At 45.4% G+C, this 13,813-nt stretch overlaps 1 protein-coding gene across 1 annotated transcript in view; it reads right to left on the reverse strand.

Annotated features, from left to right (window-relative positions):
* The window catches only part of PLXNA4 (plexin A4), a 462,846-nt gene that overhangs the window by 51,700 nt on the left and 397,333 nt on the right, over positions 1-13,813 (reverse strand). The window contains exons 17-21 of the mRNA XM_074903539.1: positions 10,558-10,651; positions 7,864-8,103; positions 6,953-7,099; positions 1,504-1,738; positions 947-1,089 (exon numbers count right to left, since the gene is read on the reverse strand). Of these exons, the coding sequence (XP_074759640.1) occupies positions 947-1,089; positions 1,504-1,738; positions 6,953-7,099; positions 7,864-8,103; positions 10,558-10,651 (859 nt within the window). The remainder of the gene's footprint in view (positions 1-946; positions 1,090-1,503; positions 1,739-6,952; positions 7,100-7,863; positions 8,104-10,557; positions 10,652-13,813) is intronic.

Below are 13,813 nucleotides of genomic sequence, written 5' to 3' on the forward strand. Positions count from 1 at the left end.
TGAAGGGAAGAAGCAAAGACGAGCAGGCACTTCTGATTACGCAGCCAGCCAAGCATGGTATTGCCTGCGCCAGCTCCGGCTCCTCTTTTTTGCCAACTAACCCCAGTCTTGGCCTCCAGCAATCTCAGCAGCCCATGCCAGAACCTCTCTGAAGCTCAGAGCTTGCCAAGGACTTTGCACAATGACCTCCCTGGCCTTGGCCACGGTGTATCCCCTCCTTCTCCAGCCCAGGTATCCCTAGAGCAGAGCCCTCCATCTGCCAAAGCCTGAAGCAGTTTTGCAGCACGGGCAGACTTCACCTGGGGTCACATCAAACTCCTTGTCGTCAGTGAGTTAATGCAGGCTGTGTGTAGACCCCAACAGTGCTGGCCAACATCTCGCTGTCCTTCTAACACTGTGGCCCGGAGAGTTGAGGTGGATGAGGCAGATGTGCTAGGGTATGGGCAGACTGATGCTGTGGTTTTCTGACCTCACTGCAAACCACAGAGCACAGCAAAGGTGAACCTCCTTCAGTGACTGCAGGTTATTTCTATAGATGTTGCCACAAAAAAAGGCCTCTGGGTAGTGTGAGTGTGATGCAAATCTGGAGTGACACAGGCAAGTGTGCTGTTCTAACATGCAACTTTTTTTCCTGGCCCCTGCACAGCAGTAACTTATAAATACAGTCTGAAAAAAACAAACCCCAGCAGGATGAAGTCCAAGGAGAAGCACACAAATCTATAAGACTCTTCCAAATAGATGAGTGATCAAACAGAATATAACATCTAAGATAGCAGCAATCATCTTCCCCTTTCAACCTGGATTTTTAATGAGGTGCTGTTTTGTCCCTGGTAAGACACAGCGTTGTAAACCTTCACGTCCCCACCACAGACACAACATCTCTTGCATTCAGGACAGAACAGGGCGGCATGAGAGGAGCCAGAAGTAGGATATGTTGACTTCTTACCTCCAGATCCCTCAGGACTGGATGATCTTCAATGCCAGGGAAAAGCACCCTCATGGTGTAGGTTCGGTAATCGAGGAAAGGGATCCCAGCTCCATCCAAATCGCTTGTCAGCTCGTGAATATCTGTCTGTAGCTCTGCAAAGGCTGACACAAAAAAGGAACAACTCATGTAGTAATGACAGTCGAGAGCTCCCTCACCATGATGGGAAAGGCCTTCCACCCCACATGCATGAGACTAAGGTACAAGCGGAGAAGCAACATGTGGAGAGGAAGAAGAAGGTGGACAAGAGCAGTCTCACCTTTCCTATAACAGAGCCTTTCCCCAGGGACATGTGCCAAGGCTCTCTCGGGACTGTGAATTAGCAAATGCATTAAGGACAGGGTAGAAGAAGGCTGGACTCAGGGAAAATAGGCAAAGTCTGATTAGATCCAGGCTTGAGCTATACTCAGAGGGTTCAACACTCCTTTTGCTTGTGACATTTTGCCTCCGAGCTTTGTGGATGGATGCCTCTCTTCTACCAGCACTGACACAGTGTCAGCCTTCCTTCCTTATCCTACCTTCTTTGCACTCCAGTGCCACCCTGGACTCCAGGTTGTCCATCTGCATCTGTAGACGCTTGAGGGTGAGGTCGCTTTCTCGGGATTTGCGCTTGTACGCAATCAACACAGCCACGATGAAGATGATGAGCAGGCCACCAGCCACCGCAATGCTGACAATAGCTGGCAAGCTGAGAGGGCTGTCTGGAGAGATGTAGACCATCCCTGGGGAGAACTCCATCCCTCCTACACGAGCCTAGAGGGAAGGCAGGAAAGAGCTGCATTGAAATGGTTGCAATAGCAGGAACACAGAGGAACTCCATCATCTCCCTGACTAAGGCTAACTTATGAGCTCCCCTTGTCCCCCAAGCTAGACAGATCATGAAGTATTTGAATAGAAAACAGCTTCAAAACCCCCAAATGTCATATAGAAGCAATTCTGTTGACAGAGTGACCATACACCCAACCAATAAAGGACTTGTGGTGAGACAAATCTCACCAGTCCTAATGTTCTGGCTACATGTCAGTTTGGGATTCATTCTGTGTTTTCCATTCCCTATCCCAAAGAGTTATGTTGTGCTGGACAGCCCTGATGGCTCTTAGTCCCAAAATGCACACAGGACACACAGCTCATGGTTAGGGTCTGATGGGTCCTAACCTCACAGCGGGACAGGGAACACCTGACCCAGACAGCTTAGCACAGCATCAGTCAGTAGAGTGGGAATGCAGAAATCAGAGTCACAATTTGCTTTTGACTCTTCAACCAGAGAAGCCACTAGGATAGGAAAAAATAACTCACAAAAAACACAGAGCTTGGCCTATGGTCTTTACAGCCCCTCTCCTAGGCACACCTTAGCAGGGTGACTGCAGATGCTCACCAGTGGGACAAAAAACTGAACCCAGCTTTCTGCTTTCCATGAACTCCCAGAGGATCTCAGGGCTGCTGTCAGCCTCTGGAACAAGCTGCTATGTCATGAGGACCTTGCTTTTAACAACCAGAAAAAAACCCTGCAAGTCCAACAAAACGCTCTGCTGAAGCAAGTCTGTTAGGAGCCCATTTTTAGAACATGAACACTGATCCCAACAGTAATCCCATGGAATACCACTTCCTCAAGGCTACTACAAGGTTCTTCAAGGCTATCTGTAGAGTAGGGTAAGTTTGAGTGGCAGGGGGAAAAACATTGCTGACTAGCCCGAGGTATAAAAAGAAGGCTTCTAGGACTGTGCTGTGGTAGGTGAACACTGGTTATAGATGAACATAAAGTTAGGAAGGTGCTATGCAAAGAGCTTGAAGGATCGTGACATGGATCACTTCACCCCAGCTGAGCTCTGTCAGGGAGAGGCACATCAGGCCCTGCACAAAGTGCAAAATCTTGCTGCCAGGCAGAAATGCAGTCAAGACCCCAGGATTGCGTGCTTCCTCCTCCCGCTGCAACTGGGACTATTGCAGCATGCAACTGAACCTTTTTCTTTCTCCTTTATGAGGAGCTTTCCCTCACCTTTACAGCTCCCACAGCAGCTAGTGAAAACATCCCCCACATCCGAGCCTGGTGACTAGCCTTGTCCTTCATCCCACTGGCTCTCAGTTGATCAGTCTGTCTCCAGCCTGCCTTCATACACATTAATCCCAGAGCTCCCATGCCTCAGCTCAGGCACCTACTCAGGTTTCCTCTCTAGGTTGCAGGAGGAAGAAACTAGCCCAAGGAGGAAGGGTTAGAGCCAACAGAAGAGACAATGTGGCAGAGAGTCAGGAATTAATGAAAAATTTTTCAGATGCTCTCACTCCTTATTACCTCAACCCTTGCTGTGGACATGAATCTCTGTGACCCCACCATCTCCTAGAAAATATTCTGGCCCCAGTTACAGCCTCTGAGATGTCTGTTTTGCTCTAGCACCGGCCGCAGGCTGTTCCTCAGTGGGTCCTGGCCAAAGCCACCTAGCTGTAACCCCTACATCTTGGACAGGACAAAAGTGAACATCTGGAAATATCTAATTTCTATGCACAAGGTCCTCTCAAGCCATTTTGGGTTGGACTCTAGAAAGATAATAATGTCCATGGTGAGAAATGAAACCAAACCAGGTAATAGACTTTCAAGATGACCGTTCCCGTACCATGACATTGATGACTTGAAGAGCATCTTCAGTGGCCAAGGAACAACCTAGCACCCATATAAGTTGAGGACACAGCAGTAACTAGTTATCTATTTCAAGATACAAGACCCAACTCACTTATAAAGCCTGCACAGGGCAGAGGCTTGGTATTGGTATGAGAAAACAAACTGCCAAACTCATGTGCTAATCTATGCACTGAAAGCTGTTGCCTTTTGCCCTAGACCACTGTCCCAAATCCTCCCAGCAAATTTGCTCACCAGCTTGCACACTGTCATTCCTGTCACAGTGGATCGATAAATAGATTCTTTATATTTCATTTTCTGATTCCGACAGAGGCCCTTTTCCTCCAAGCCCTGCAGTGAGATCAGTCCATTCAAGAAGTATAAAACCAGAATCAAACAACCCCGTCCCAATCCCCAGCACAGGTCTGTCCTCAAAGCTCACAGAACAGCCTGTCTCCATGGGTGAGATTCCTCTCACCAAACATTCAACATCCACATCTGACTTACTTAGACATTACAGCACGCTTTCAGAGTCAATACAGAGAAAAAGCGTTTTTATAATGTGATTTATGTGAGCTGCTTTTGACACCTGCTTTGACATGAGGATGAGATGTTTTATTCAGTGGAAGTTCCCGTTTCTCTCCATTAACTAGGAGGGGATCTAGACTCCTCGAGGTAGGTGCCTAGCAAAGTTAGACCCAGTGTGTTCCTCTCTAAAGCTGGTTTCAACGCTGGGAAGGTCTCACAGTCTGTGAATCAAACTGCCATGATCTGAGGGAAATCTGTCTATTGAACAAGAAAGCCTGCAAGTCTGCAGTATTATTGCGAGCATTTAAAAGAAAAACAAGCAAATACGTTGATATCGACCTAGTTTATTTCTTGGGCCACTGAGTGTTTCTGAAGGAAGATATGTATATCTTCAAGAAGATTGAATATGAGCCCTCCATATTACTGAACAACAGTTTGGCCATCTGTTAAGCCTCTTAATCATGATTTTATTCTCTGGCACTATAGCAGAACCCAGTTTTCTCCAGCAAAGTCTTAGGGGCCACCTGTAGCAGTTCCCCGTTGTGCAAAATGTGACTCCGGTAGTGTCTTCCCTACTGCAAGTTTGCCTTCACCAAATGTGTCTACCTTAGGATGAGATGAAGTGTGCCATGGACTTCGATTGCTGTATTTGACCATCTCTCCATTCACTATACAAAGAGTCCAGTGGGAATCTCCATATGTAAGTGAATACACTAGATACCAGCAACACCTCAAATGTACTCCACTTCTTCATTGCAGACCTTCTCCAACATAGTAACTCATGGATCTTCCTCATGTCTTTTTCTTTTCCTCAGAAAAGAGCTTGCCTCTGAGTTTTAGTCAACCTTTTTTAACCACTGCTCAGGACTTTTAGTTTTTTGGGTTTTTTTTCCAAATATTTAACTCTCTCATTGAATAAAAGATAGCTGAACTTGATCAAAAGCATGTTGACATCAATGTGTGTCATTGTCACTGTTCCTTCCCTTAGAAATAACTTCAGTGTTGCAATGGTTGATTCACTCCCATGGTCTCCTCTCAGACTTAGGCCACCTCACTTTGTAAGAAAGGGTTTTTTCAGCTGTTTACTCAAGGTCACACAGTAGATTATTGGCAGAAACAGGAGGAGGACCTGGGAGAGCTACCTGTCAATTATCCTGACCATCAAAGTGACATTCATGTGAAACATGGGGATACACTTTGTACCACCCCAAGCAACAGAGATGCTGTGCCACGCTGGAGGAGGCATTTCCCAGCCCAGCTGTCCCCTTGTTAAGTTCCAGATGTAAAGTCCATCCTTGAGCACTGGCCTCCATCACAGGTGACCTTCTGTATTTGGTTCCCAGCCCAGACGCTGTCAAAGTGTTGCCTCAGTGTTGGCAGTTGAATGAGAAATCTGTAACTTACCCCTAATGCTGCTTATTAACAGTCTTCAGTGCGATCATCTTCCCATCTTTCCAGCAGCATCTCTTGTTTGATCAGCTTCCTCCAAAAGGGATTATTTCTTTCTCTATGGCTTCACTTAAGCTGTCCCAAGCCACAGGAGCAGGGGACTCTTCCCAATTAGTAGGACCTGACCAGATGTTCATCCTCCCTCATCCCCAGAGGTTGATTATTGCTCACCTGACTTTGAGTTTTCTCTCTCTAGGATCAGCTTTGTCCATCTCAAACTAACCATATGTTTAATTATATTCATGAAAATGACAGAGAACATATATTGCCTTGTTCAAAAGCTTTGGTATTCACACAGAGACAATCTCTCACTTCATTATTGCTCCTCTTGGAGTGCCTTAATGTGCTTTACAATGCATCAAGAGCCATAGTATATTTGCATGGCTGAAAAGGATTATTACCTCTATTTTCCAGATGACAAACTTTGGCACAGAGAAGTTAAGTAGCCAGTATGAGGTCTCCCAGCAGTAGTCACAAATGAGACCCAAAATGGTTACCATAAACTCTCTATTTTCTAAAAATCCCCAGAAAACTTTTTTTTAAAGAGCCATGCAATGTGTCTCCATCAACCTCTACGAGTCTCACTGCACTGAAATAAATATGTGACAGATACAGCTTTGGGAGGGCAACAGAGAAGTGGAAAATGTTGATCATGAAGAATGAGAAACATTGTTCATCTGTGTGCCTGGTGTCAGTTTTTACCTTTTGTTTTGTTTCCACCCACATCTCGGTACAACTCAGATGAATTTGCTGATGTGCTGTTTATCAAGCAACATCACCAAGGAATGCAAATTACTGAGAGGAAAGTAAAGAAGGAATTAATACATCAACGTTAAGAGGAGAAACTCCTGCTGATGTAATCACCAGGTCCATGTTTCACAGGTTCCAGGAAGAAAATGCAAGAGAATACTAAGTTGTATAGATGTCAAAACCTCAAAGTCCAGTCACACTATCATCCATATCCTGCATTTTTTTTCTCCTGCATGAAGTCAAATTTTAACCACTAGCATGTTAGTAATTGCTGGGGACTGTGCTGAATTTAGCAAAGTATGTCATGTAGGGAACATGTTACATATATGAACTCAGAAGAGTATTTGTTTTTCATACAGACAGTACAAAATGAGAAGGCAAACTTTCCTAAAGGGTCTTGATTATGGAAGGTCTCTCACTGTCCATAAAGATCTCCAGGTTACTCTTCTACTCTTCTGCCTCTTCAAATTACTCATGATATTATATCAAGAAAGGGCTCTGTTATTTATGGGATCTACAGAAGACAAATGGTGATGTAAGCTCCTGGGAGATCTCTGCCAGCTCTTCAGCATTGGTGTGTTCTCCCAACCCACACAGGGAGGAAAGGCTGAGGTTCAGGCACCACTTACCATCACCTTGTGCCGTCCGATGAGGTTTGGAGACTCACACAGTAGCTGCACATCTGATACGGTCACTGCACAGGGCTTCTCACCAACCAAAACAGTGTAGTTCAGCTTGGCATTCCCTCCTGCCACTGGTGGGATCAGATTCTTGCCCTGAATAGAAAGGAATACCACCACCACCCCCGAAAAAAAAAAAAAAAACAAACACAAAACAAACAACAGGTTAGGAAAGAGTTTTCCTTCCACATCTAGTTTGCTCCCGGGACACAAATTTAACATTGCACTTGACATTTGTGGTTCACCATTCACTAACACAGAGAGGAAAAGTCAATTTAGAAAGTCATGCAGAGGACAGCGTGGATGGCTATAGGCTGTCATCAGTCAAAACAGACTGTTCTGTTCCTCTCTCTCTGGAACTAAACAAGAAATGTTGCATATAGGTCTTTCACAAACAGACCCTCACAAAACATATTCTGGCCAGTAAAACAGACCCCCGTCCAAACACACAAGAAGGTATTCTGCAGGCACAACCATTTCTTTGCACATGCACCACTTAAAAGTGCTGATATGGAAATGTTCAATCGTGAAATTCCTTCTCTGTACTGCAGTCCAGATTACAGAAATGACAAAGGACTGGTGTACAGTTTAACCAGGGGTGAGAGGAAGATCTTGAAAACCCAAGAAAGGAATAGACAGACTCCTGCAGCAGGAGTTTATATTTTTAAGCTATGGGTATTAGCAAATGCTGGGCAGTGATTCGTGTCTGCAGATGGTGACTCTAATATGACAAGGTATGGTAGGTGCAACTGGGATGCAATAAGGATGCCACTGTGATTTGTGGGGTGCTAGCAGACATAGACAGGCAATAGGCAGCAGGTCTTTGTCCTTCCTCATCCAGTCCTTGGTCCCTGTCTCACCTTCAGTATGATAGGACTTCCAGGTTTCAGCTCCAAGATCCCAGAAGGATTGAAAACCTCAAAGATTGGGTTTGGGTAGTAGGTGAAGTTGGTTTTGTTGAGAATCAGCAGGGACTGCACGTTGTCAAGAATGAAACCAAACTCCTCCGGACGCTCAGCAAGTTCAGACTGGTGATTGGGGTCAACAGCCAGTGCTGGAGCCTGGCAGGTCATCTCCGTGCTGTTCTGCACCTCGCAGTTCTGGAGAGAGAAAGACGCAACACAAAGAGAGTTTATGGAAAATGCCCCCAGCCCTCCTGGTCAGCAGATACCTCCCAGTGAAATGTTAGCCTGCCTACTGCTAGAGGACAGGGAGGAGCAGACCTCCTTGGTTTCATGAGGTAGGCTGGTGTTCCACTGCTTCAAAACATACCCCATACCCATCACTCAGTCAAGGCTGGGAAGGAATTATGAAAGCTTTGCTGGGGCAGGTGTGTGGAGCAGTTTGCACTGCAATGGGGCATCCTGTGCCTCTTCCCTGAGGGAGCTCAGCATCTGGGCTGCCAGTGTCAGCATCTTCCCTTAACTTCATTTCCTTCTGGAAACAGAAAGTTCTGCCTTTTTTTTTTTTTTTTTTTTTTTTTTGTACAGCAGAGACTAGGGAAAGCCTCAGTGCCACTCCGGAATTAGCTCTCACACTCTGGGGATCACTGCAAAAGTTTATGTCCGGTGCATGCTCAGTTGTGCCCAGGATTCCTGTTTGAACATCAGGTTGCCTGAAATGAAGCCCAGAAGCTGGAGTGGTGAAGACAGTGAGGTAGGTCTCAGGAGCCCCTGAAGATGCCTTCCAGCCCTGCCAAAGAGCTGCTTCTTTTGTGTATTTGATAAATGATAGATTGTGAAAGACATTTCATCCTGACTCCCATTACAAACAACTAGGAATTAGATCCCTGATTGTCCTTCAGGATCTGAGCCTTCACCTTTCTACACCGTGGTTGCTAGGATAATGAGTCCTGGCCTCACCAGGAACCAACAGGATCTGTGGGGAAACAGCATCAGCTCGTAGGATCCCAGCTGTGCTCGATAGGAGAATCTTCTCCAAACTATTCTGATACGTCCAGCACTGAGAGCACACTCATTATCACAGACAGCATAGCTCAACTGTTAATACTGCTTTGGCTCAAATCAAAACAGAGATAAGTGACCTGGACTAGGTAGTTTCACACTGTAAAGAAAGTCGGAAGTTCTTTGCTGCAACAGCTCTTACAAGGAAGAAAAGGCACCAGAGTATCTCCCAGTGCAAACCTGATGGGCAGTTCTACATGAGCATGTTTGAGATGATGAATCGGCTTCATCATCTTCACCATGGCATGAGTGTTTGAGTCCACTGTGTCAGGCAAGAGCTGGAGTCTGATGGAAGAATAAGATGGAGTAATGCAGGCTTCTAATTCCGCAGGAAAGCTAGGGAAGTGTTTGGCTGTGTTGTACCAGGAAATACAACATAATACTAAAACAGACCTATGAATACACATAATCAGTCAGACCAGGGTTTTCCCAGAGTTCATGAGGGATTGGAAGATTGACAGTCAAGATCCCCATCAGACCCAGAAACCAAACTCAGTTATTTCCTGAAGCTGGTGAGGTGTAAGAGGTGACAGAATTGCTTTGGATTTGGAGATGTTACTTCATGGAAGAGACGAGATAAGACCAAAATTTAGGTATCTCAATCTGCAATCTGTAGATGAAAATTAATCTACCCCGTATTCCTGCATCTTCTTTTTGGATCTGCCACAGTTTCACCAATGCTCATGTGGCAGTAGATTATCTTAATGTCCACAAAGTGCTTTGAGAACCTTGGATGGAAAGCCCATGGATTAATCTTAAAACCTGAGAAGTGCAGAGGATCTGGACTTGTTGCCCCCCTCCAATTAGTTCCTCTGCATTTTTTACCTTTGGATCCTCTTCTTCTGGGATGCTCTTTTACACTTTGTCCCAGGAAGTGTTCATATGCAGCCAACTTGTCTTTAAATGCTGTTGCATGACCCCATCCTCCAACCAACTGTAGGTACCAGCAGCTGCTTCCTGCTCCTGAGTCTCCTAACTGGAAGTGCTAAACTCACAACTTTTACAGCTCTAATCAGGAACCGCTCAGCAGCTACTGGCAGTTGGCTCCTTCCAAATGAATTGTCCTCCCAAACCTTGATAAAGCTCTGCTGGCTTCCACAGAGCTGCTTCTGATTCCTAAGTGGTCACTGAGAATTGAATTAGATTGTAAATGTGGCTGGTTAAACCTGGATGTGCTCTTGAAGGATCCCAAGTAGTCCAGAGAGTGGACATGGTAGTATCAAGGAGTATTACTCACAGTCCCTTCTGAGCCCAGCATGCTCAGCTAATAACCTGGATTTGGGTCTGCTTATGCACAGGCAAGACAATAAATAATGTAGGTTGTCCATGGGCCAAGTGGGAGGACAGGTATCTTTGAGCCAACAGAAGAAAGAGGCTGAGGAACTGAACCACCTCTCACGACACCTCTCTCTGTTCCCTCTGGTCCAGTGCTCCTTCATGGAGACAGGACAGGGTGATCTTTCTGAAACCAAGTCATCCCTTCTTTTCTGGGTGCAATAGGAGATTCCAACCTCCAGACCCGTTAGCCAGCCCTGTCACCACCTTGGACATGTCCCCTCCTATGGCCCCGAGCTCGGCAGCCATACTCACGTTGACGTGTTCCTTTCCACCGTGCTTTGCCCGGATCTGAGGGTTTTGGATCAGGTCTAGGTGAGTTCCCCACACTGCAATGGGTGTGTTGCCACTAGGGAAGAATAAATGAAAGAAGTGCATGAGCCCAGCGAATACATATCAGGACTGATTGCAGCAGCAATGGGTGATCTGTATTCCTAAGTGCTGATTGCAAAGTGTCTGACCCCATCTCATAGTTGTACAGGAAGGGAAGGAAAAACAAAACAAAGCAAAAAGTTTTTCATTCATTCCTGCGGGGAGAAAGAAGTAAAACTACAAACTTGCTAAAACTGTCACATCAAGCAGCATCTGGGTGTTTTTCATTGTCAAGATTCAGCAGTCACAAGGTTCAGTAATGAGAAGAGTGGGAAATCTAACAAAAGCTCTTCACAATGGTCCACAGACTGTATCTCCTATATCACTTAAGGAAGAGACACTTAAAAACCCCTCACAGATACTATCCTGTGCAAGCAACTCTTGAGGATTCAGTGACACCTTGGTTGGTGGCTGTAGTCCCAAATTGCATATTAAACCTGCTATAAAAACATCGCCCTAAGATAACGTCATCTCAGTGAACCCATTCAGTGCTGCTGGGGAACCAGGTCCTGCAGCATCTAGAACAGTCAAAATCTTCAGATGTGGTGTGCATAAGGCATTGGCTTGGTTTCCGTTTGATGACCCAGGCAGATAAGCTCAGCCATGTGTGTTAGATCCAACATGTGAGAGAACAGAGATTTCCAGTCACTGTGTCCCTTCGCTCAGACAAGGACTGATTTCCTGAGAAAGCCAATCCTTACAAGCCACAACCCTGCATCTGGTAGATTTTGTTGCTTTTATAACATGTCTCAGCCCAGCTTAAGATGGGGAAACGTAGACAGAACCCGTCTCATTCCCTGCAATCACTGTCACCAGAAGGAAACAGCTTTCAGAAACACTCTTCTTTCCTTTCCCTTGCCTCTTCCAGCTGCAGTCAGCGGTGCTGTTTGTGGGACTTCGGGGAGCAGAGGGGAGGGAGGAAGGAAACTGTAAAGGCTCATTCCCAGGCTTCAGTAGGAGCTGATGTGTGGGTTGGCTTTGAATGCCACGTTAAGGGGAACTGTTCACCACAGGCAGCTTTGGCCATCCCAAATCCAAACAGCATTGCTGTACCAGGGTGAGCTCACCCTTTGCAGCACTGTGGTGGAGGCACCGTGATGCAAGGGCTGAAGGGGGAAGAGTTATCCAAGAAAGAAAAACTTCCAGCTGTCAGGGCTCACACAGCCAGGGTAGGAGGAGGAAATGTCATCAACAGACAGTCCCATCTCCAAGGGTTTCCCAGGGTGAGGAGTGCTCTCATCGGTTTCGACATCTGTCTCCATACCTCCCGTTGGAAACTGTTCAGGCTGCAATTTATTTCCTGGAGTGCTCTGCTGAGAATGGAAGGGGAGATCATGTGGAAATCAGTGGGATTGGGAAAAGGAAGCTCAGAATCCCTTTCCTGCCTCCAGGTAAACCTACATATACAGGAAAGGTGAAACAAGTGCATTATAAATGAGAAAACACCAGAGAGTAAACACACTGTAGGGAGGAAGCCTGTGTTGGCCAACAGATCTCCTCTAGTTCTGACCTTTGTTTTCCATGTTCCTCATTTATCTTCCATTATTAATCAGACGGGGAAGGTAGGAATGAATGTAAATATACATCTCTGCTCAACAGTGTTTCAGTGAACTGGCTGCAGCTGGCTGGGAATGGGCTTCAGCCCCTCTAGTTACACCCACACTGATAAAGCAAACAGCCAGGACACCAGCTCAAACACTGTCTGGTGGCCCTAGATGCTGATAAGCTGTTAACAGTACGTCAGGCAATGCCTGGTCATTGTTCAGGGGATAGCAAGGGCCAGGGAGCACTCTCCAAAAGCAGGATAGATGAAGTTAATCTTCCTTTGAAGGAGGAAAAATCATTGGTGGTATGGATGAGGGCTATGCAAGCTCGCTGGCTTCAAGACCAAAGAACAGACCCGGATTAAGTACTTACTAGTTTAAACATAGCCTATGTAACCAAGAAGCCTGTAAATTTGAAGTCATGAGCCATGAGCTGTGCCAAAGAGCCTTGTCACAACCATATCTTTCAGCAGGTGTTCCTGTGACACTTCTCTGAGAGGTTCCTTATGGTCTTTCATTCAGGTAATGCCTCCACAGACTGATGGTTAGGACAGTGTTTGACCTTGAGTTTTGAAGAGTATCTCAAGTTCTTGCTCTCTGAAATGATCAGTTGTGATGGGAGATTTCTAATAGGAAATTTTATGGGGCAAAACCACATTTTGCCATTTCCATAAGATCTGCTTGGATGGTTGAGTTCTCTAGAATGAACAGGGAATCTCCTGAAGTCATACCTCCACTTATAAGAGAGCTCCCCCTCCCTGCCTTACAGAAAAAAATACCCTCTCCCCAAAATTCAGCTTCCCACTAAGTAGTCCTAATATCACCCAGGGAGAGCTCGCTCACCAAAAATTAGAAGTGTAGAAACCAAATTGTTCTTTCTCCACTGTCCTGGTTCTTCTGAATTTTTGGCTGTGAGCCTTTATAATTTTTATTATTATTTATTATTATTATTATGAATGTCTGCTGATTCAATCTAGAATGGATTTTGGATCTTTGCTCAGCTGAAAGTCTTATGTGTTCCAGACATATCAAATGTGTGTGTATATGTACAGACATATGAGTGTCTGTATATATACATAAATCCTTTTATTTAATCAACCAAGTCTGTGCACACAGTTTTAAACCCACGTGTTAAAAATCCTGTATTTGTTTTGGAAACTGAGCTTGCAGGCTCAGATCACAGTTATTAAGCACAGACACAGCATCAAATCAGAGAGAGGCCTTTTCTCAGAAAAAAAAAAAAAAAAAAGCCAAAGCAGTTGTGTTTGCTGAAGACACAAAATCACCCCCAAACCTTTTCTGGCTTGCAAATCAAGCAAATAAAACTGTTGCTTGCCTTTGCATGAAAACCACCAGCCATTGCCTTTTGTGCCTGCAGGTGAATGACCAGTCACAGCCACGTCTCCATCAGTTCAGATCAGAGCTGGGAGACATGCTGCCCAGCAAAATAACAGAGGTGCCAAGACTACCAGATTTGTTAATTTAACTCTTTATTTTCCCAAAAGCTCTGAGCATAATTTCTGTCTGCAGACTCAAACAATTGCTGGAAGCAACTCAAATCAAACCCAGATCAAAATATTAATGGAGCCTCATAA

The sequence above is a fragment of the Athene noctua genome, chromosome 3 (genome assembly GCF_965140245.1).
Source record: "Athene noctua chromosome 3, bAthNoc1.hap1.1, whole genome shotgun sequence".
Classification (NCBI taxonomy): domain Eukaryota; kingdom Metazoa; phylum Chordata; class Aves; order Strigiformes; family Strigidae; genus Athene; species Athene noctua.